A 23,137-nucleotide genomic window follows, 5' to 3' on the forward strand; every position below is an offset into this window, starting at 1 on the left:
ATAAAAAAAAATAAAAATGGATAAGGCTTATTTACTGTTCTCCCTATATTTTCCAGATTCATGATTCGTAGTTCTTGCATTACATGAGGATATTATATGGGCATTTTGGGGCTATGTATAAGCATCTAGAAACATTTTACTCTGCACCCTCATTGCATTACTCCTGTCCCTAAGTGATGTAGGCAATTGTGATTAAAGCACATTTGGTTATCACTGTACACTTTTCTATTGTACATTGCTGCTTTCCTGTTCATCACATTATAGATGTTAGCTAGGCATAAAGGAGAGTGGTCCCATTACATTTTCCTCACCTTGCAGTGCAGCAGCTGTGAAACGAAGCTGACTGCCTTGTGACGGAGGGCTTGTTGTTGCCAGGCAGAGTTAGGAGCAATGTCTTCTTTGGGAAAAGCACCAGTGAGAGCAGCCTATCTTCTGAAGCAGCTTCATTATCCAGCTGCTCTCGCTTCACAGCTCTGTAGATTGTTGAATAAATTGGGCAGGGTAGCTGAAGTAACCATGATTCAAGGTTCATATGCAACACCAAGCTGTAATTAAAACAAACTCAGGTTCATAAGTCAACAGCAAACTGTGGCTTTATATTGTGGTTTGCTGGAAATTAACAAGCCATATTTACTTGCTGGCCAGGGCTCAGATGATCAAACAAACCATGGTTTAATGGTTTTACATGCAAACAAGGCTATTTTGTCCAACTATGGAATACAAGACATTAATTGGGTTTTTCTAGGTAAAGGTGACAGAATTAGGAAACACTGAACGTCATCTATTCTGTCTCCATCCCTGAAGCCAAAATGATCCAGTTACAGGTTCTGCCTAAAGATATTTCTAATCCAACGTTGGTATTAGAAAATAAAGTCAATAGGCTATCTCTTGATAGCTGCTATCAACTACACAAAGGGAAACATCATTAAATTATAACAGTGTAGAACTCTTCCCAAGTGATCTAAGGAAGATGGAGCAAGTAGAGGATCAGTCACTGAACAAATCCAAAATGGATCAACGAAGAGCATAATAAGAGCCCTGTATGATTGGGCCAGTGACCCGTCTGGTTCATCATCTTGTTCTCACAGTGGTCAACCAGATGCCCGTGAGAAGCCCACAAGCAGGACCTGAGGGCAACAGCACTCCCTGCCTGTTGTTTGAAGCATCCAACCCACCTATGCATTAGCTGCTCATAGAAGCGTTTCTCTCAGGAAGGTTTTATTTAGCTGCAATGATTCAACTCCATATAGCAGAGGCCGTATGTTACACCTGCCAACTCCATTCACTTTTCTTTATGCTATCATTCTCATTCCCTTTAGTTAGAGTTGACAGAGTCAGGGCCAAACTAGACATGACATTTGTTATTTGGTTTTCCCCCGCATGGCTGATTTTTCTCTAACAAACAGCTGGGGGGGACCCAAAACAAAATGGGACCTTGGTGTGGGGAAAGCTCAGGACCCCTGCCATGGCTACTTGTTAAGGAAAAATATCAGCCATGCAAGGGAAAACCAAATAACAAATGCCATGTATAGTTTAGTCCTTAGGCAAATAAATGCCTGTGTGTGTGTGCATATCAACCACCAATGGGGGATTCCCTCCTAATTAAAATGATAGCTTCAGAGGAAATATTTTCTGCAGAATTCCAGCAGGGAATTCCCCCTCCATCTCTGCTCTGATCCCATTCATTGTCAGTGCCCCCCCCAGCTGATGCAGATTGCTTCTTTAAAAATCTGCAATCAAATGCAGCGTCATGTTTAGCTACACATCTAGCTTATCCCTCAGTGTAATAGAAGGAGGGAACCAATGAGATCAACTGCATGTATAGACAAGAATTAAGATAAGTGAAAAGAGATGATGGGGAATGCAAGAGGTCTCAGGAAGATGATAAGCCATATATGTATGGATAACTGAAGCCAGCACAGAAAGTAAAAGGACAGCCTGCACAGAGACCGAACAGGGCCTCAATGTCTCTCATTTTTAGTTCTAAGCCTGATAAGATCTAGCCCAGCAGGACCAAAAGTAGGTGATCAGCCTGGTTAGCTCTTGGTTAGAGTATGGTGCTGATAAAGCCAAGGTTGCAAGTTCAATCCCCGTATGGGACAGCTGCATATTCCTGCATTGCAGAGGGCTGGACTAGATAATCCTCAAGGTCCCTTCCAAATCTACAACTCTATGATTCTTCTAAGACAAGACTGGACTATAAAAGCAACTGTGGACATACTTCCAGAATGGAACCATGCATTTCCCATCCCACTTTTACATAGGAGTCCACACTAGGATTCTCCATTTTATGCTAATATTGAAAGGACAGGAGTCCTCTTGAACTCTAGCTTTCATGTAAATTTATCTGATTTTCAAATGTAAAAACAGCAAGCCAGAAAGAAGGGGAAAACTGAGGTTAAACTCTCTTTTCTTTTAGACTAATACTCAAGCTCATCCCTCCAGTGAAATGGCCTGCTACTCTGAGGGTTCATCTCTGGAGTCCTTTTAAACTGAGGTCCTTTAGGTTGGTTAGTCAAACAGGCCTTGTATCTGTGACAGAAACTCCAACAGAATACAATATATGAGAATTTTGAAGTCACAACTCTATCAGTTCTAGGTTTAATGACAATTATTTTCAAATAAATATGCTTAGGCTAACAGCCTGATGCATAATCTGCATCTGTTTCAGAAATTGGGGCAAAGGTACAAGATCCCTTGCTATAATGAAGTATCTGTAGTCTCCATAGTTTAGACAGAAAACATAGTGAAAAGGAGCTTGTAGGCAATGCAGTTCAGTTATTTCAAACACATATTTCAGAAAGGGGAAAGAGCCTGGGGTGAGCAGGAGGGCTGATATGGCATGTTAGTTTGGCTCTGGAAATTGTTGAAACAAGCTGCCTTCTACTGGGGAGCTGTCCTTGGTGCTGTGGGTGTTACCTCTTGATACTTGCTTTCTGAGGTCCTCAAGTAGATGTTCCCTGCTTATTGGGTTGACTGACTTTGCTCTGTGCCTCTTGGTATCCTGTCAACTGAATTAGACCAAACTCTCAGTGTAGATTCTAACTCTCCCCCCTGGTTCTCTACTGCCAAGTTTAGTCTGCTGGGTGTGCATTTTGTTTTGTTTTTTAAAAATGTATATTAGAGTAACGATCATGGCTACCACCTTTAATTTGGCCCTAAGAGATTATACCAAGGGAACAGTGTGTGTGTTTGTTGTGTGTAGATGTGTCAGAGACAGAAATTATAAAAATCTTGACAAGTTCCAGATATCTGTGTTTGTTGTATCAAAAACAACAGAGTCCCGTTGTACCACTGTAGGCCATAGGATCATATGCCACAATAAATGTGTTAGCCTTTAAGGTACCATAGGACTCTCTTGAGTTTACAGTTTGACTTTCCTAAATCTTGTTTGGCAAGTAATGTTCACTGTGTAGTGCTATAATCTTAGAAGTCAGCCAGATTTATAAGACACATGTTTATATTTGAAGTGATAAGTTTATTTTAAATGAATATTAATAGTTAAGGAGCTGAGTAGAAGTTTAGTAGTATCGGTGCAATTATCTCCCTTTACCTTCCCAACCTTTACATTGGGCGCAGTAATCCTCCCGTTTTTGCTGCTAACCAGGGACAGCAAAAGCAAGGGACTATCTAAGCACCTGGGAGACTGGAGATATTCCTGGTGAGCTGTGTTAAGCTTGGTGGCTCACAAATTGGCAAATTGTGAAATTTGCGAAGCTTTCATATCCTAGACACTACTGTGACCTTCTGCAGCCTGAAGTAGTCTCTTTCGAGTCTACAAATAGGCAGAGACAGCTTTTCTGAAGGCAAGAAACAAGACACAAAATGCATAAGGTGCAAATATCTCTTACAAATGACAACACTAACAAAAATTAAAAGCTCTGAAATGACACATGAAAATAGACAGTTCACACTACATTAAGGAGGAATGTCTAAGTGCTGTCATAGATACGTGTTAGATTTTTGCCTCTCACACACTCTTGATCTATATATCACACCAGGTAATTCTCCTTTGCTGTATTATTATTATTATTAAACAACAGACACAGATTTAATCTTATAACAGAAGACAAAACTACCTGCTGCTTGCTGTATGGCTTTCCTGTCAGCCTCTCCCCCCCCTTCCCTTCCAAGTTCACTGGGTCTTATTTAAATTAGCTGGCCTAAAGCCAGGAGCTCATCATTTTAATGCAGTGTAAAATGGAATATGCATAATTATATGCAAGCCATATGTGAGGGAGACAGCTCAGCTGTGAATTTCAGGAGGCCAAGAGAGAGGGAGAGCGAACAGTCAGGGATTAGATGAGATGAGAGTGGAACAGAGTGCAAGTGTCATCCAAATGAACGGTGTAATGAGCATGCTGCCGACACTCCTCCTTTCACCTACTTCTCCCTTTGCTTTAACTCTAAACCAGAATATGTTGTAGATCAGAAGTAAAATGCTGCATGCAAGTAGTATAGTTGCTAATGGATTGCATTAATGTCTCCATTTAAACTTAAGCTTCCTTAATTAGCAGTGTAGATCAACACAACCCATAACTTTTAATGCATCTTCTTAAATTAAATATTTTAAACATATTTCATTGCCCTCGCATAATGGCTACTCAATTCAGAACTTTACTTAAAGAATCGGGGGAAATCAATTTAATAGCATTAATGTGTAAATCATGAATTTGAAAACCATTTTTGAAGGGAATGACCTTGTTACTTTAAAAAAAACGGAAATGGAAGCATATTACTGGTTGAATATTTTTAAAGGATAAAAAAAAGCTTATAGCATATGTGTAATTTAAATATATAATCCTTAAAAAGGAACAAAGTAAACTGAAACCCTAACAGAGCAATCCTATACATGTCTGCTCAGAAGTAAGTTCCATTGAGTTTAATGGTGCTTACTCCCAGGTAAGTGTGCATAGGATTGCAGCATTTAAAAACTCAAAACAGCCAGCTGAAAGACTTCATTTTGGGGCTTGTCTCTTTGTTGATTTTTAACTCTTACACCAAAATCTATTTGCATGTCTTTTTTTTAAAAAAAAGAAATGGTGTAAAGGGCACTCCAAGTTCTAATATCTAACCGGTGTATTGCATATTTAAGCAAACTTCTTAATATTGTTGTATTTTGGAATTCCCGCTTGTTTTAATGATCTGAGCTGTTATGCATTTAGCTTATTTTTTTTCTTCCATTATTTGTAAGTCCCTAAATAGGCCATTATATTTCCCTTCAGGCTAGAGATGAAGATGGACATGGTGAAAATTTCCCCCAGCAGCACTATGCTAAGGAAACTCCAAGACTTGCCTTCAAGAATAACTGCGAACTACTTGTAAGAATAACATACTTACAACAAGTCTAGATTGTTACTTTAGCACAGTGAAAACAGTTTTTGAAAAGCTTTTGTTCATGATTACATAACATAATGAAGTATTACAATTTTTTTTAATAAAAAATAACCTGTACCAATTGCAAATGCTAACTCTGATATAATTGAACAATTCTGAGCTCTCAACTTGCTTGCAAATTTTTTATAATTTATTATAGAATCTGAATGGCCTTGTAATAGGAAGTTAGTGGAATCTTAAGAATGCTTACACAGAAGTAAATCCCACTGAGTTCAATGGAGCTTACTCCCCAGCAAAAGTGCTTACAAAATTGCAAACACAGCCATACAAAGTATCCCACTAGAAGTCATTTGAGGAATCACAAGTAAAGCACATGTTAGAAAAAAGAGGGAGGGAGGGAGGGAGAGAGAGAGAGAGAGAGAGAGATAGAGAGAGATATGATACTTATATGAGAAAGTCACTTCCCCTTCCCCAACTCTCCCTTTTTACATTTTAGCGGTTTCATTGTTTTCAGACAACATTAAAAACAAAACACAACAAAACACCACAGCAGCACTGACATGCAGTACTCCCTTTAGAATTCAACTATTTCTCTAGTTTATTTTAAAATACAGTGAGACACTTTCTCTTGTTCTCTTTGGCGAGGAATGAGTGAAATCCAGCAAAGCACTGACAAGGAGTCTGGAATGTTTACAAGACATAGAAGAGATTATATCAGCTGTGAACAGATATCTGTTCCAAGGCAGGGTTAATTTGCTGCTCATTTTAGCAATTGCAGCTAGGCAAAATTAACAGCAAATAGGAATAGCCATTATATTTCTGTTCAGTAAAGATCCTAATAGTCTTGATTTGAAAGTAAAATGAGCAATTCAAGCACTAAGTATTTCCGCTTCTGTTTACTAAAGCAAATAGAAAATGTAATTCAGGGAGGTTTAAAATCCTGATGAGTATATGGCTGCTACTTCCCTTTTGTTTGTGTTTCTTCTCCATTGTATTTAAGTAAAATAGGAAATATTTTCATTTGTGTGTGTGCAATGTCCGAACAAATTAAGTATAAAGCTATATTTTAAAAGGGACATTGTTTTATTTTACAGTAAGTAAAGAAAATGGAGCATCAGGAAAGATGGCATTTCACTGAGACTTTTAGATGAAATTCTATAAGGAATCCAAAATTTCCCCATGAGATTTTGTGGTCATCTTAATTGTTTAAAAATTTAGGGTTAGATGCTGTGCTGAGACTGAGCAGATAGAGCAAGAAACAAAGTAATAATAATAATATAGTATTTATTTAATTCTTTTCCTATGTGCTCAAACCACTTGACATACATTATTCTCAGTAATCCTCATAACAACCTTGTAAGGCAGGCCAGTTTTATTATCCCCATGTTATAGGGAATTGACTAAGGCTGAGAAATGATGGCTTATCTAGATCCATCCGTGAGCTCATAGCTGAGTTTTACACCGTGGACATCTCGGTCAGCTGCAATTTAACACCCTTAGTAGGGAACTAGCAGTGCTATCCTATACATGTCTACTCAGAACTAAGTCCTATTGAGTTCAGTGGGGCTTATTTCCAGGGGAGTGGCTATAGGACTGGAGCCTATGAACTTCTGGTTGCAGTGGGATATACTTGTGAACAAACATGCATAAGATTGCACTGTTCTTCCTATTATTACTTTTGTGTTCCCCTAACTGGTCAGTTAGACAATACGGGGCTTCTAGTGTCACAAAAGCTACAAGAGGTGTCCCAGAAACACAGATTAGTCGTATTTCAGAGACATACTGCTCACATCACCAGCCTTCATGTGCTATGTCTGAGTCTTTGTAAGCCAGCTCAGATTAGTAGTCCCATATCCATAGTGTTGCTCCTGGAATGATCCAAGGGTGTACGGTATATGTTTGAAATTGTTTCATTAAAATCAACTGTCAGTGTAGCTTGCTGACAGGCAATTTCATGGATAACAGCTGTTTAGGAATCTAGTCTTAGTTCATTCACACATAATTCAAATGTAATTGCTTGTAGCTGAGAATGTGAGTTGCCTCCATTAAAACATATTGAGTCTGCCATAGTGTCACATAACATTAAAACTTTGTCTTAGGGTTTGTTTTACACATACAGTTAATCACTGGGTGTTGTAGTCATTGAGTAGTAACCACAAATGTGTGGAGTAAACCTTCACAGAATTCTCTATGATCAAATTTTATGAATGACTCATGCCAGTGAAATGCTTTTATATCACCAAGGGAATTGTTTTAAGCATCAGGCCATGAATACAGGTGTAATGTCAGAAGTCACTTTATGCTATTGTCAGATTATTTCTATTTCTGGGTAATTGGTTCATGTTTCCTAGTTGCCTCTTTGCCATTCTACTTAAATCAGATTATTAATTTGTATAGCTTTGCTGAAGTTTAAATATTTATAAAGGATGTGTTTGGATCTCTGGATCTATTCCCATTTAAATCGATGGAAGGCTTGTGTTGATTTCAGTGTGAGCCAAGGCATCTTCAAACAGATTACAAAATTATTTTCCTTTCATGTCAGTTTAAAGTTACATCAGCAGTGTCTGAGCCCAAAACCCTAATATAGCCCATACTGTCTCTGAAGTCAACAGAGCATACGCTATGAGGGACCACATATACAAAGAAATGCAGAACTGGACCCAACAGACAAGCATATTAAACAAATGCTTAAGTCAGTTGATGTACCTGAGTCTTAAAATACAATACGCTGATGACCTGGTTTGCACATAGTTCTATACCATGGTTTAGTGATACACTGATGAGCTTGAATGAGCCTGAGTTAAGTCTTCAGCTTGTGTGCTCCCGCCCCCCCCCCCCCTTCTCCCACTTGGCCAGGAAAAGTCTGTCTGCAAAGTTTAGTTTCTGGCTTAGTAGCATGTTTGATGCAAGGATGCTGGTTTAACAAGCCAGCTTCATAATTCATTGTCTGAAGATTGCTTGTTACAAAACTTACCAGGATTCATTTTCATAAATAATTGCTTGTATGAATGCAAAGTGATAAAAGTGAAATTAAGTCCTGCTTGAAGTCCTCCCCCCAGACATGTGAGAGGCAGAGAAGAGAGGGGAGGTATACAAGCCTGACACATCACTTGGGCTCATTTGGGCTCATCTGCATAGCGTTAAAATATGTTAGGGCTTGTGCACTTGTCCCATGCCCAGAAGGCACTGGTCTGGGTGGCTATTTGCTTGCCCCACTCCTTTCCCAGGGAAAATCCACTCTTTAGTGCTAAATTGGAGCAAATGTCAATGTGGAGAAAACCCAGATTGCCATTTACTCAGACTGAGTCCTAAAGAACAGTTTTCCCTGTGGGGAAAGCATTGGAACAAGAAGTGTTTAGGAAAGTTTTTCTTTGATGTTTTATAGTGTTTTTAATATTCTTTTGGGAGCCGCCCAGAGTGGCTGGGGAAACCCAGCCAGCTGGGCAGGGTATAAAATTATTATTATTATTATTATTATTATTATTATTATTATTATGGATAGGCCCATAGTGTTATGTGAATGAAACCAATGAGTCAAATGTCACCAGGGTTAAACATTATTATAAAGAACAGCAGAATCAGTTCATCTGAATAAGTAATTATTAAAAGCTGTTTTTCATTTTCATTTTTTCCTTTCTAGAGATATTTTAAAAGTTCTGGAAGGTGTTCACTTGTAGTTAATGTGTCTGGGGGGAATTTTTCACCATTGCTCCTTCAATTAGCCTTTGGTGATATTGGAATGCTGGTGCTATGATCCAGCTCTAGTTATGCATTGAAAAGGTATTCCTGCATGACTGCTTGCACCAAATATGAACTGGAACAGGCTTCCTCAACCTCGGCCCTCCAGATGCTTTTGGCCTACAACTCCCATGATCCCTAGCTAGCAGGACCAGTGGTCAGGGATGATGGGAACTGTAGTCTCAAAACATCTGGAGGGCCGAGGTTGAGGAAGCCTGAATTGGAATGTACATTTGAATGCACAACACATTGAATTCAGTGCAGTGGAAGTGAATGGTATCCACACACAGAGGTGGATGCTAATGTACATTTATTTGGCAGCGCATTGAATTGATACCTGTGGTTCCTGTTCCAGCAAGTGAGATGCATGTTGGTTTTCAGAGCTTGATTAGAGCAGTTGCTGTTATTTATTACAGAAAAACAGTATTTTACTTATATTGCAGACATTTCTGTACCCGTTTACAGTTTGGCTGCTCATAAGTTAAATTTAGTTAGCACAAAGATAGAGTTGATAGGGGAAAATCAGTCTCCTAACTGCTTTCTGTAGTTTTGTATCTTGTATTCTCTCCTTCTTCCCCCTATTTTTGGTTTTTTTGGACAAGTAGTTTAAAAGTTAAGGGGGGAGGGAGGGAGCAGGAATGACTGTGTCCCCGAGGAGAAGCTTAGCCAGCCATTAATGGTGGGAGACAGATGGTGATTCTTTTACAAAGCAGCAAAAAAGTGTGAGGCTTTAAATGAAGGATAAATTGAAACTTGTTTATTCTTATGAGACTTGGGAAATCCTTGGGGTTCTTTTAGTACAATGCAGAGTCAGTTTTATAATAGTCTGTCAGAGGAAATGGGAAGCTTAGGCTCAAAAGTGCTTTCTTAGCTTTAGGGTTCAGATGCCATTTTCCAGTATGGATTGCTGCAGCCAATGCAGTCTCTTTAGTTTGGGAAATGCTTCTGCTCTGAGGGTGCTGCCAGGATGGATTGAGGGGATGAAGCACTGATGGAAGTTGTTTGCTAGCAAACTCCCAGAAGAACCAGAGTACATTGTTAGAATGTTAATATCCTGGGTCACAGACATGCATTGAAAAGCCTTAACTCCTAAGTGCTTGGGTAGATTTCTAAGCCAAATAACCTTACTCTGTTATGAACCATGTGCTTCTCCTCAATGCTTGTATCTCTGAGCAGAATATATATTTGGTATGTTAGCCAGAACTTCACAACTTTCAAAAGAAAAACAGATAGCTGATGAATTGGGGGAAAGAATAAGCTGCTGTTGAACAAATTCCCTCCATGCATATGGCAGGTCTATTCATTAGGAAAACCGTGACAATTACAGTTTTGGCTGGTGAAAACATCCACAAAGAAATTCCACTATGCAGTTATGAGCCTACTTTAAAGTATTGATTTCCCACTATAAATCCAAAATGTGCTATAACATTTAATAGAGAGCATAGGAAACCAGATACTAAACTTGGTGGTTAAGATGCTTGAATTAGTGAGGATGCGGAATTTTCCTTGTGTGTAACCAGTGAATTCAGCCATTTGTAAAATTACGTTTCCTGAAGATTAGTATAATAAAAATAGGAAACTAGTACAGAATACAAATATTTTATAGCAAAAAGCAGGCCACTTTAGTTGCTTCGATAGCATTGAGAATTTAGTTTTGTTTGTATCTCTTTCTATTTATGTATCTATCTATCTAGAACTTTAGAATTTTCATGAGATATAGATAATTTGCTCTTTGTTTTCAGGTAAAGAAAGCATAGTCCTTTGGAAGCTGATAATGGCACACTAATACTATGGAACAGTGATGCCACTGTTGGTTGTCAGGAAACAGAGAGGATTAAACACTGTAAGAAAAAGGGTGGACATAATGAAAAGATTAGTGAAAAGGCTACAATTCCTGCTCTGAGAAGCCCAGATTCCTGAGCCATTGCCTGAGAAATTGCAACCTCTCCAGCTTGTGTTAAATCAGAGCTTCTGTTGGGATACCCTGCTATGAATTTACAAAGGAAAGGTCTATCTTGCTTAGAATTGCTATCCAGAATATTAAATAGAGCATCTGGGTTCCGCCTGCTGCTGTTTGAGCTAGTAAAATAGCAGATGTGAAATTCTTGGTTTTTCTTTCAATTCATTTGTTCATAGAGATAAAACAAGCATTGCATACAGATCAAGCTACTACATAATTACCTAGGTAACAGCAGAAAATGCTTTATTTTTTAATATTATACCTTTTAAAGAGGGTTTATGAGGAAGAAGGAGAGGAATTTATGGGTGATATTCCACTAACATATTCAATCAGTGCAAGGGTTTCTACTTGTGCAGCAAGACTTCCCGCCTTCTCCTTTCACATGCACCCCAATATTCTCCAAAGGGTTACGGGAACACCTAGAACAGATTTAGGTGGCTCGTGGTGGGAGGAAAGGGAAAAGAGCATTACATTGTGCAAACAGAAATCCTTGCACTGACAGAATGATTGCCTTAGTGCTAAACTGGATTCTACCCATTGTGTGTGTGTGTGCATACACACACTGATATAGAACTTGGCCTGTAAATATGAGGGTTCAGGTTCAGTCTCTGGTTAAAAGTTCTCAGAGCATCAAGGCTGGGAGTTATTTTGCATGACACCCTGGCAAAATAGGTTTGCTAATGTCATGCAGGTCATTCATCAAATGGAATGATATGAAAGTTGCAAGGATCCATGACAAGAAATGGCAAAGGGCATTGGTTAAAATGTGGTTGTAATAGCTGAGCACATCATTGCTTGATGCCAGTAGGTACATTTCATTGCTGTCTCTTGACACCCTTCTCTTTTTATAAAACTTACCAATAAATATAATCTTCACCTGTTCTACTGCGTCTCCCTCCCTGATATCCCCATGTTAGTCATTATTTCTCATATTCTCAGGCCTCCTTCACCTACCTGTCCCAGCACCATAATTTCTACATGTGAGAATATCTATATATACATTTTCACACATTGGCGCTCACTAAAGATTTGGTTATTTTCAGTGAATTTCCTATGGGGAAAATTATACATCATGTGTCTGATCTTTCATTCAATTTCTTGGTTTTGCTTTTTAAGAAGAATGGGTGTGTGGGAGAGAGATGCTATGCACTAAATTGGAGCATCAATGCAAAGGGAAGAGGTTTTAAGTCTTTTTCTCCCAACGTTTCCCAACTCATATCACTTTCTCAAAGCTGCTTATTAGTTCTGCAGTATGGGAAAAATATACAAACCCATTTTCCCCCTCACCACCATGAAGAAGCTTCAGGGAGAATGAGTTACGTTATGAAAATAGAAAAAGGAAAAGAAGACCCAATTCTTTACATGTAATGAACAGGCTTACATACTAGAAGCCCTAAAATGTGTGCAGAAGTGTTATAATATTGGCAGCATAGTTTGGGGACAAGGCTGCCCATGAGGGGTACAAGTCTCTCTCTCTCTCCCCCCCCCTTTCTCTTTCTCTCTCTGTGTATATGTATGTGTGCTGATAAAGGCTTCAAAAAGTCCTTAAGTCTATTCTGATCCTCATCCTCATCTATTTTCCTGTGCCATGATCACCACAGTTAACCTAACAGCGCCAATTTTATTTTCTGCAGTGGAATTACAGTCTCCATCTAGTAACATGAAGTAACTGCACACTTTTTAATGGGTCTCTGACTGTGTAATTAACAACTGATTGCACATACAACCACCAGTGCCAGATAAGGTGACACAGTGATGTGAACCATGTATATACCTCCTATTTGGGTATATGATTCCTGATGCAGAGGTGGTGGATCAAACCTTTCAAAGCTGCACTGATTTTTTTGGTATCTTATAATTCCCAAGCAACGCTCCTAGCATGCGCACCATTTTTGGCAAAATTACATGTAAGTTGCAGACAAGTGTAATTCACAATGAAGCACCTGCAAAGTAGAATGCAAAGGGAACAATTTTGCCTTGTAGAAATAGCAGGGGTTTCTGAATGCTTCCTCTGCTTACTGGCCTAATCACTGTAGTAGCTCCACTATCAATTTTTCAAGCTCATTTGTGGTTTCAAAGTTTATCTGGAGAAAAGTGGGAAGTGGGAGAGGACTGAGGTCTAAAAGCAGTGGGTGGAGGAAGCTTTCAGAATTCCCCTCCCAGATTTAAATCACACATACACTTTCCAGGTGTTGGGTGGTACTTTGAATGTGAAGACATGCTTTACCCACCATTGTCTATAGATCTGGTGACATAATGTACAAAAATTAGGGCTGCTTTAGAAGTTACAACTTTGGTTGTGTTTAGATTGTCCCCTGTAACAAATCACAAACTTAATTTTAAAAAGACACGTGTGAATGTTGCAAGTGATGTACACATGACTTTCAGGTATAATGCAGCTTCCTATGTTCCTAAAGGTGAAATGTAAGCTGTATCTATGAAGAGAAGGTTTTATAATGACTTAGAAAGGGTAGAGGTAAAGAAAAGCTCTTGGGGAAGTTGATAAGCTGCGTGGGGCAGAACTTTCCTTTTAGGATATAGAACTAAGAAGACATAAGGTTATAGAGAGGCCAAAGTGAAGGGTAGTTAGCTGTTCTTTCAATGAAAGGTCAGCAAGTAAGTCAGCCTGAAACTGTTCACATCATGATCCAATAGGGATCCCTGCCCACAATGTTTGGAGGAGAATGCGCATGCCCATCTATCTTGCAGTGCAGGTGGTAGTACTCATCCCTCTCCACTGTTATGAGCACTGCATTCTGCACAACTGGATTGGGGCATTTGTTATCTTAAGACATGCCAACCCATTTCTGTAGGAATAATATCCATTTTGTGGCCACTGGCTAACAAAGACTCATGCATGTTTATGCATGCACTGAAATCACAGGATTTTAAATGCACTTAAATGTCTATTTGATTGCGATAAATTAATAAGATTCTCCCCCCCCCCCCATTTAGACTGCAACTTTTTGGATTATTGTATTTCTGTGTAGAAGGAAGGCTTTTACATTTTATGCTCTACTAATTGCTTAAAAATTTAATGAATATCAGTTCTAATTTGATTGCTTTTTAGTACTTCACTTAAGTTATTAAAAAGTAGGAAGGACACATAATGAACAGTGGAAGCTTTGGCCTAGCATCTGCCTATATTCTCTTTTTATTTAATCAATTATAGTCCAGTGGTGTGTAATTATACATTAAGAAAGTTATTGGATATCACAGTATGATGGTCCCAGGGGGCTCATTAATATACTAATATAATACACCTGTAATGACCTGTTCTCAGATCTGCAAATTTCTCTCTTCCTCTCTCTGCTAAATGAAGATGAGAGCAGTAACCATTAAGTTTGAATCACCTGTAACAGTTAATTGGAGAGGAGAAAGGGGTCTCTGGCATCATATGTAATGAATCTGCCCTTTCGGTACTGAATGTTAAAAGAGAGCCAGATCTAAATGGACCTGTATCTGCCTTTCTGAAAAGTAAGCAATGTGTGTCTGAGCCAAGGGCAGCCTCAACTGAGCATACATGTTCCTTCTTCTTTGGCTCTTCTTCATTCTGTCTCCAAAATGAGAGAAACAGACAAGTAGGAAAACCTTGTCAAATCGCATCCAGACACTATTTGCTTGGCTTGGTTCAAATCAAACCAAACTCTGGAACTGATCCCTGTACAATGGCTCTGAGTGTTTGCATAGCAACTAAGCTGTGTTTTGTTGAAGCGACTTTTTATTATTAAAAAAAAAATGCTAGAAAGAGCGAAATGACACAAAGGCTTTCCTTGTAGTCAATAATAGGTTCAGTGGTGCTCTCTTATTAATTCATAATGAATGAAACCAAGTAAAGACTTAATTCACCTTATCGGTTCTATTGGATTTTATATAGGTGATCCAGAGGAATAATAAGCTAGAAATTGCCCTGTGTGGCTGGCATTTTTATGGCTGCAGGAGACAACCAAAGTCAATATTTTCAAAGCTCTTTCCCCCAACCCCACCCTAAAAAGTTATTTTGATGTATCAGAGTGCACCTCAGAAATAAAAAAATCCCTCTTGTTGTCTCCCAAAGTAAAGGTTTTGATTTACTGACCAGATCCCTGAGGAATGCTAAAGTGGCAGAAGCGGGTGGAGGCTGATAAATCATACACTGATGTAACTAGATGAAGCACCTTGCTTGGGGGGAAAGAAGCCATGCTGCAGTCATATTTCTGAGATGGTTACATACATTCTCAACTTCTTGGCATCAACAGCAAAGTATAGGAGGCAATAAATAACACTGCACCCTTGTGCTTGGGAGAGATCATTGGAAGGCGCAGCTATTTTCAACCACTGCCTCAATTCTGCTCACACAACACAACCCTCTGATATCAAGCTGCTACTCTGTTCCCCATCCCACAAGGGATTGAAACTCACTGTGGCAGGACAGGGTTGCAGTCAGTGCAGAGTTCCAGTGAAGACCTTAGAGGTCTAGTTGTCATGTGAAGCCTATCCAGACATGTAGATGTTGACATCATTTAATCTCTTTTTTTAGTTTACTGCTGATTTTAATTATCTTTAAAGTTTTTAATTATTTGTTTTAAACCTTCTTATTGGTAATTCTAGTATTTCTTGTATACTTTGTAGAGGTTTGTTGGTTTGGTTGTTTTATTGAATTTATATGCTGCTGTATACCCGGAGGTCTCAGGGCAGTTCACAGAATAAAATGAAATAAAATCAAAATATAAAACTACAAAACACATAATAAAAATAAAAACAACCCAATAACCCCCCTCCAAAAAAACCCACATTTTAAAAGGGCATAGGAAGTAAATTGGATCAACCAAAGACCTGGTTAAAAAGGAACGTTTTGGCCTGGTGCCTAAAGGTGTATAATGAAGGCACCAAGCTAACTTCCTTGGGGAGAGCATTCCACAGATGGAGAGCCCCTGCAGAGAAGGCCCATTTCTCGTGTTGCCACCATCCTGACCTCTCGAGCAGGAGGCACATGAAGAAGGGCCTCAGAAGATGATCTCAGGGTCTGGGTGGGTTCATATGGAAAGAGACGGTCCTTGAGGTATTGTGGTTCTAAGCCGTTTAAGGCTTTATAGGTCAAAACTAGCACTTTGAATTCGGCCTGGAAACTTAATTGGTAGCTAGTGCAGTCGGATCAGGATAGGTGTAGCATGCTTAAACTGTCTTGATCCAGTGAGCAACCTGGCCACTGAATTCTGCAGTAGCTGAAGTTTCTGAACCCATCTTCAGAGGCAGCCCTATGTATAATGCATTGCAGTAATCTAACCTTGAGGTTAGACAACATTAGTTAGGCTATCCCTGTCCAGATAGGGGTGTAGCTAGGCCACCAGCTGAAGCAGATGGAAGGCACTTCAGGCCACTAAGGCCACCTGAGCCTCGAATGACAGCAAAGGATCAAGTAGTACCCCATGCTACAAAGCTGCTCCTTCAGAGGCAGTGTAGCCCCATTGAGAGCAGACAATCTCCCACATATCCAGTCTAGGGAACAACCCACTAACAGTGCCTCAGTTTTATCTGGATTGAGTTTCAGTTTGTTGGCTCTCATCCAGTCCATTACCGAGGCAAGACACTAGTCCAGTACTTCCACTGCCTCACCTGCAGATGTAAAGGAGAAATAGAGCTGAGTGTCATCAGCATACTGCTGACAACGTACTCCAAACCTCTGGATAACACCATTCAGTGGTTTTATGTAGATGTTAAACAACATAGGGGACAGGAGGAACCTTGAAGGTTCCGCAGGGCTGAAAAGCTTTTCCCAAGCAACACCCTCTGTGAACAACCATCCAAGTAGGACTGGAACCACTGCAAAGTGGTGCCACCTACTCCCAGTTCAGAAAGTCACTCTAGAAGGATACGATGGTCAATGGTATCGAGAGCCACTGAGAGGTTGAAAAGAATTAACAGGGACATATTTCCCTTTGTCTCTCTCTCTCTCGACAGAGGTCATCATACAAAGCAGTTTCTGTGCCAAAACCAGGCCTAAACCCTGGTTGAAATGGATCCAGAAAATCAGTTTCTTCCAAAAGCATCTGGATCTGGTCTGTGACCACTCACTCCAGAACCTTGCTCAGCAAAGGGGGATTAGCAACTGGCTGGTAGTTAGTTATGTTAGTTAGTTAGTTAGTTAGTTAGTTAGTTAGTTAGTTAGTTATGTTTTTGTAATCCAGGGAAGGTTTCTTAAGGAGTGGTTTTACCACTGCCTCCTTCAAACAGGCAGGGACTGCCCCCTCTCATAAAGAGGCACTGATCACCTCCCTGGCCCAGCCAACTATTCCCTCCCTGCTGGTTTTTATCAACCAAGAGGAGCAAGGGTCTAGAGCGCAAGTGGTCACCCTGACCAATTTGAGCACCTTGTCCATATTATTGAGCCTTACCGACTGAAACTCATCCAACACAACAGCACTAGACTGTGCTCGGGACACCCCATGAGATTAATCTGCTGTAACAGCAGAGTCAAGGTCTTGGTAGATGCAAGTTGATGCAAATGCTTTGCAAACAAATCACAGTGAGCTATTGTTGGTTCTACCACTTCCTTTGGGCTAGCCTGTAAAAGGCCCCTAACAACCCGAAAAGCTCTGCCAGATGACATAATGTGGATGCAATGGAGGCAGCAAAGTATGCCTTCTTTGCTGCCTTAACAGCTACTAGGTAGGCTCACTAATGAGCCCTTACCAGTGTTCGGTTTCATTCATTCAGATCTTTTCTCCACTTGCATTCAAAGCCATCACCCAGCTTGTTTCCTCGCCCTAAGCCCTAGAGTATACCAGGGGGCCAAGCGGGCTTGACAAAGTGTGAGAGGGTGCTCAGGGGCTATCTTGTCAATAGCCCAAGCCATGTGGGTGTTCCAGAGGTCGACCAGGGCTTTGGCAGGAGTGCTAGTCGTATCAGCTGGGAACCCCCCCCCCCCAGAGCCGTTTGGAATCCCACTGGATCCATCAGCCTCCGAGGGTGGACCTTCCTAATAAGTTTGTGGAGGGGGAAAGGTGCTAAATCTCAACAGGAAGCAATCAAAGTTTTCTTAAAATAAAGCTGTATATAAATTTTGTTAAACAAATGAAATAGATTTTTCATAGGAAAATCATGCCTGAAAGATGACACTGCTCACGTGGACTTTTGGGGGGGAAAGCCTTTCAAACTGCCTCTTTACAAAAGCTAAGTAGTTAGGGCATAAAAGGAGTGACTTTTGCAGCTCAGCAGATGGTTAAAAGCTAAGAAGCAGTGGGAAGGCATGAACTGTAAATTATTGAAATGGAAGAAGATGTACAGTGGAGCACTTCAAGAATCTATGCTCAGACTTTAAAAAAAAATTAATAACCTAGAAAACTTGTGAACCGTGTAGTTGCAAAATCTGCTGATGATATCAAGCTGTTGAAAGGTTATGCTTATATAGCAGCCCATAGAGTTGTGGATAAGGATCCCGGCTATTGTATGAGGGCACAACTTATCCCTTTACACAGGCATCCCAATCTGGACCCAGTAGTAAGCTGGTAGAGCAGACTGTCCTCATCGCTGTGGCAATTGTGCTGCTTTTCGTGTAGCCCAGATATCTTTAAGCAGTGGTGGATCTTGGGGTCTCAAATTTCAGCAATGCCCTGTGCGACATCAAAAATCAGCGCACCTCCAAACCTCTTCCACTCCATTCTAAATCATAGTTGCGGTGTCTCCTATGGTGTTCCCAAGGCTCCACGTTGAGTGTGACTGAACCAGTTGTGCTCCCCTAAATCCGCCTCTGCTTTATGTTAAATACCTTAAAAACACACATTTCACAAGTATTAGCTTGCCATATCAGTGTATAGGAAGTGAGCATAAAACTCTAGTGTCCTTGTTATCCTCCTCTGCCTCACTTCCCATGCCAATTCCCTGCTGAACATCAGTTTGTTGAACTCTATGTATATAACCTGGAGGCTGTGTGATATTTCTTTCCACTCAGAAGTTCATTTCTGGTGAAAAACCCTGCGAAAGGTTATAAGTCTTCACATGGTCAGGTCTCCAGCGGGGCATTAAACCATGTGTTGTACAAGACTTCTCATTTTATTTTGGGGAATAAACATAATTCTCCAAACAAGTGAGAAGAACAATAAAGCCTTCTGTTCTTTTTGAACAGAAGCAAGAACGATGACTAGAATGCAGGTGGTGAAAATCCCAGAATGAATGTTAATAAAATGCAGGTACAAGCACATTTTCATGCCTAGCATGTTGCAGCCGTGATGGCAAAGGCGGCATACTTCTTTGCCAACATTTAAGATTAAGAACTGTGTTTTATTTTCAAGAAAAGATGTTTGTTTCACTACAAGTTTGTCTTTTAGTGTGGTGTGTATGTGTGTGTTGCAAGGGCAACCAAGCTGAAAAGAATGTGGTATTTGCAAATGTGTTGGCCCATTTTTGTTTCCTGGCTCAAAATTTACTGGTCCATAAGTTTATATTATATTCATGTCCTACTACACTCCTGAGCATCTTCAATGGATGAGGGTGACGTTCATTTTGTTATTTACTTATTTATTTATTTTCAGCCAAATTGGATATGGGAGTGCTGAAATGGCTGGACTAAATCAAGGTCTAGAATCAGGTTCATATGCCCTGACAGCCAGCTCCTCAGTTCCACATTCAGTATGAAATTTTGGGGATTTGCCCTTTTAAGAGCATCATAACTACTAGACAGTGTTGTATAGAAGGGAGTGCTTTCATTTTAGGAGCAAACAGAATGGGCATTGCTTTCCTACAGTGACGTTCTGCTCCTAAAGGAATAATGGCAGGAGTGAGAAATGAATGGAAGTTCATTTAATGGAGGATTGATTGTACTGCATGAACTGTATTAACAAGGTTTTTGATAACCTGTGGATAATTACTCCACAGTCTGTATTCTGAGGGCTTGATACATAGAATCATAGAATCATAGAGTTGGAAGAGACCACAAGGGCCATCGAGTCCAACCCCCTGCCAAGCAGGAAACACCATCAGAGCACTCCTGACATATGGTTGTCAAGCCTCTGCTTAAAGACCTCCAAAGAAGGAGACTCCACCACACTCCTTGGCAGCAAATTCCACTGTCGAACAGCTCTTACTGTCAGGAAGTTCTTCCTAATGTTTAGGTGGAATCTTCTTTCTTGTAGTTTGGATCCATTGCTCCGTGTCCGCTCCTCTGGAGCAGCAGAAAACAACCTTTCTCCCTCCTCTATGTGACATCCTTTTATATATTTGAACATGGCTATCATATCACCCCTTAACCTCCTCCCTCTTCTCCAGGCTAAACATGCCCAGCTCCCTTAGCCATTCCTCATAAGGCATCGTTTCCAGGCCTTTGACCATTTTGGTTGCCCTCCTCTGGACACGTTCCAGTTTGTCAGTGTCCTTCTTGAAATGTGGTGCCCAGAACTGGACACAGTACTCCAGGTGAGGTCTGACCAGAGCAGAATACAGTGGCACTATTACTTCCCTTGATCTAGATGCTATACTCCTATTGATGCAGCCCAGAATTGCATTGGCTTTTTTAGCTGCCACGTCACACTGTTGGCTCATGTCAAGTTTGTGGTCAACCAAGACTCCTAGATCCTTTTCACATGTACTGCTCTCAAGCCAGGTGTCACCCATCTTGTATTTGTGCCTCTCATTTTTTTTGCCCAAGTGCAATACTTTACATTTCTCCCTGTTAAAATTCATCTTGTTTGTTTTGGCCCAGTTCTCTAATCTGTCAAGGTTGTTTTGAAGTGTGATCCTGTCCTCTGGGTTGTTAGCCACCCCTCCCAGTTTGGTGTCATCTGCAAATTTGATCAGGATGCCCTTGAGTCCATCATCCAAGTCGTTGATAAAGATGTTGAATAAGACCGGGCCCAAGACAGAACCCTGTGGCACCCCACTAGTCACTCTTCTCCAGGATGAAGAGGAACCATTGATGAGCACCCTTTGGGTTCGGTCAGTCAGCCAGTTACAAATCCACTGAGTGGTAGCATAGTCAAGACCGCATTTTACCAGCTTCTTTACAAGAATATCATGGGGCACCTTGTCAAATGCCTTGCTGAAATCAAGGTAGGCTACATCCACTGTGTTCCCTTCATCTACCAGGGTTGTAATTCTGTCAAAAAACGAGATCAGGTTAGTCTGACATGACTTATTTTTCAGAAATCTATGCTGACTATTGGTGATCACAGCATTCCTTTCTAGGTGCTCACAGACTGTTTGCTTAATGATCTGCTCCAGAATCTTCCCTGGTATTGATGTCAGACTGACTGGGCAGTAATTATTTGGGTCCTCTCTTTTCCCCTTTTTGAAAATAGGGACAACATTTGCCCTCCTCCAGTCTGCCGGGACTTCGCCTGTTCTCCAGGAATTCTCAAAGATGACTGCCAGTGGTTCTGAGATCACATCTGCCAGTTCATCTGGCCCTGGAGACTTGAATACATCTAAACTAGCCAAGTATTCTTGTACTATCTCCTTAGTTATTCTGGGCTGTGTTTCCTCTGCTGAATCATTTGCTCCAAATTCTTCAGGTTGGGCATTGTTTTCTTAAAAAACAATGCCCTACAAAACCATTAAGGACCTACTCAGTTGGTCTTCTCATCCAATGATGTTTTCTGTGGAAATATATTGCATGGATTATCATGGAACAGCAGTTCTGTGGAGCTAGAGTTCCTAATCAATTGCTTTGCTTGTGCCATTCTGACATCCACAAAGGGGATCCTGCCCTGAATGAATAACTTTACAGAAAAAAGCATGTTATTCAAGTGGTCCCCAAGTTCTAGACCAGCCTTACCATTAGATATAGTGCCTCAGACAGAAGTTGCTAAAGTGGTGAGGTGTTGAAGGATGGAGCTGTGTGTACTATGCAGCCTGCCCTGTGCCCTAAGGTTGCTTGTCTGCAGGTGTGGTGGAAGATTATGCCCCATGAATAGCGTTGAAATGAGATTCATCTACCATTCCAACCAATTTCTTTCTGTGGTACGGGCCATTTTGTCCTTTGTCTCAAGCAGAAGATTATCTTGGGCTGGCCCTTTGCGATGCTACCATTAGCAGTGATGAAGCCACTTGACCACATGCCCTTCATGTGCTTCATTGGTATAGCTAGAATATCTTTATGACATCATCATCATCATCATCATTTATTTATACCCTGCCCATCTGGCTGGGTTTCCCCAACAACTCTGAGCGGCTTCCAACAAAAGATTTAAAATACATTAAAACATCAGTCATCAAAAACTTCCCTAAACATGTATGTGGGGACACTCATCTCCTGAAAACTGAAGCAATAGTGACATGTCAGGGAGCCAATGAGAGGACTTTTCCCATATCGTTTGAATCTTCTCATGTTACCAGAATAAGAGCTGGAGGGTTGTACATGGTAGGGGCTCACATGCCCTTAAGGGACTCTAAAATGTCCTGCAGTACAAGACAATGACATATTCTTTATTAAAATAGTTGGCAGCATTTTGAAGTTTCTGAGAAATTATATATATATATATATAGAGAGAGAGAGAGAGAGAGAGAGAGAAGGATGCCGTTCTATGGCTTTGTGGCATGTACCGTATTTTTCCCTCTATAACACGCAGATTTTTTCTCCTAAAAAGGAAGGGGAAATGTCTGTGCGTGTTACAGAGTGAATGTGTGGTCCCTGGGGCCGAAAAATCATGCAAAAATCAAATCGCGGCACTGCACGGAGAAGCGAAACCTGAAAAGAGGAAGTGGCTGCTTTCCTGCATTCTGCCTCAGGGTCTTACTGTCCACCCTTCTCTGTTTCGTTGCTGTGTTTGCTGAAACGGAACAAAGAGCAGGGAAAGCCCCTCCCCTCCAGGCAAGCAGAGGGGAATTCCTCTCTGTGCTGCTGGGGGAGAGGGAGAGAGAGGGGGGAAGGGAGACAGAGAGGGGGAGGGGGAGGGAGAGAGAGGGGGGAGGGAGGAAGGGAGGGAGGGAGGGAGGGAGAGAGAGAGAGAGAGAGAGAGAGAGAGAGAGAGAGAGAGATGGCTGGCTTGGGTGGGGGGAAACCTTTGCCTTTCTTTCCTCCCTCCCGTTAAATCCCTCTCCTGCATTCTTAGCCAGCTGCTTCTCTGCACACCCCTCTCATGTCCCTTCTTTGTTTTTCCTTCGCTCCCCACTTAAAATGTGGTTACAAAG

At 40.8% G+C, this 23,137-nt stretch overlaps 1 protein-coding gene across 4 annotated transcripts in view; it reads left to right on the forward strand.

Annotated features, from left to right (window-relative positions):
• SOBP (sine oculis binding protein homolog) overlaps window positions 1-23,137 on the forward strand; it is a 141,686-nt gene that overhangs the window by 75,654 nt on the left and 42,895 nt on the right. For 3 of the 4 annotated variants that reach the window (XM_083731121.1, XM_083731122.1, XM_083731124.1), the window contains exon 5: window positions 5,226-5,321. The exons of the other annotated variant lie outside the window; for it this stretch is intronic. In XM_083731121.1, coding sequence (XP_083587247.1) covers window positions 5,226-5,321 — 96 coding nt within the window. The remainder of the gene's footprint in view (window positions 1-5,225; window positions 5,322-23,137) is intronic. 4 annotated transcript variants of the gene reach the window in all.

This window comes from Podarcis gaigeae (genome assembly GCF_964106915.1).
Source record: "Podarcis gaigeae genome assembly, chromosome: 3".
Taxonomy (NCBI): domain Eukaryota; kingdom Metazoa; phylum Chordata; class Lepidosauria; order Squamata; family Lacertidae; genus Podarcis; species Podarcis gaigeae.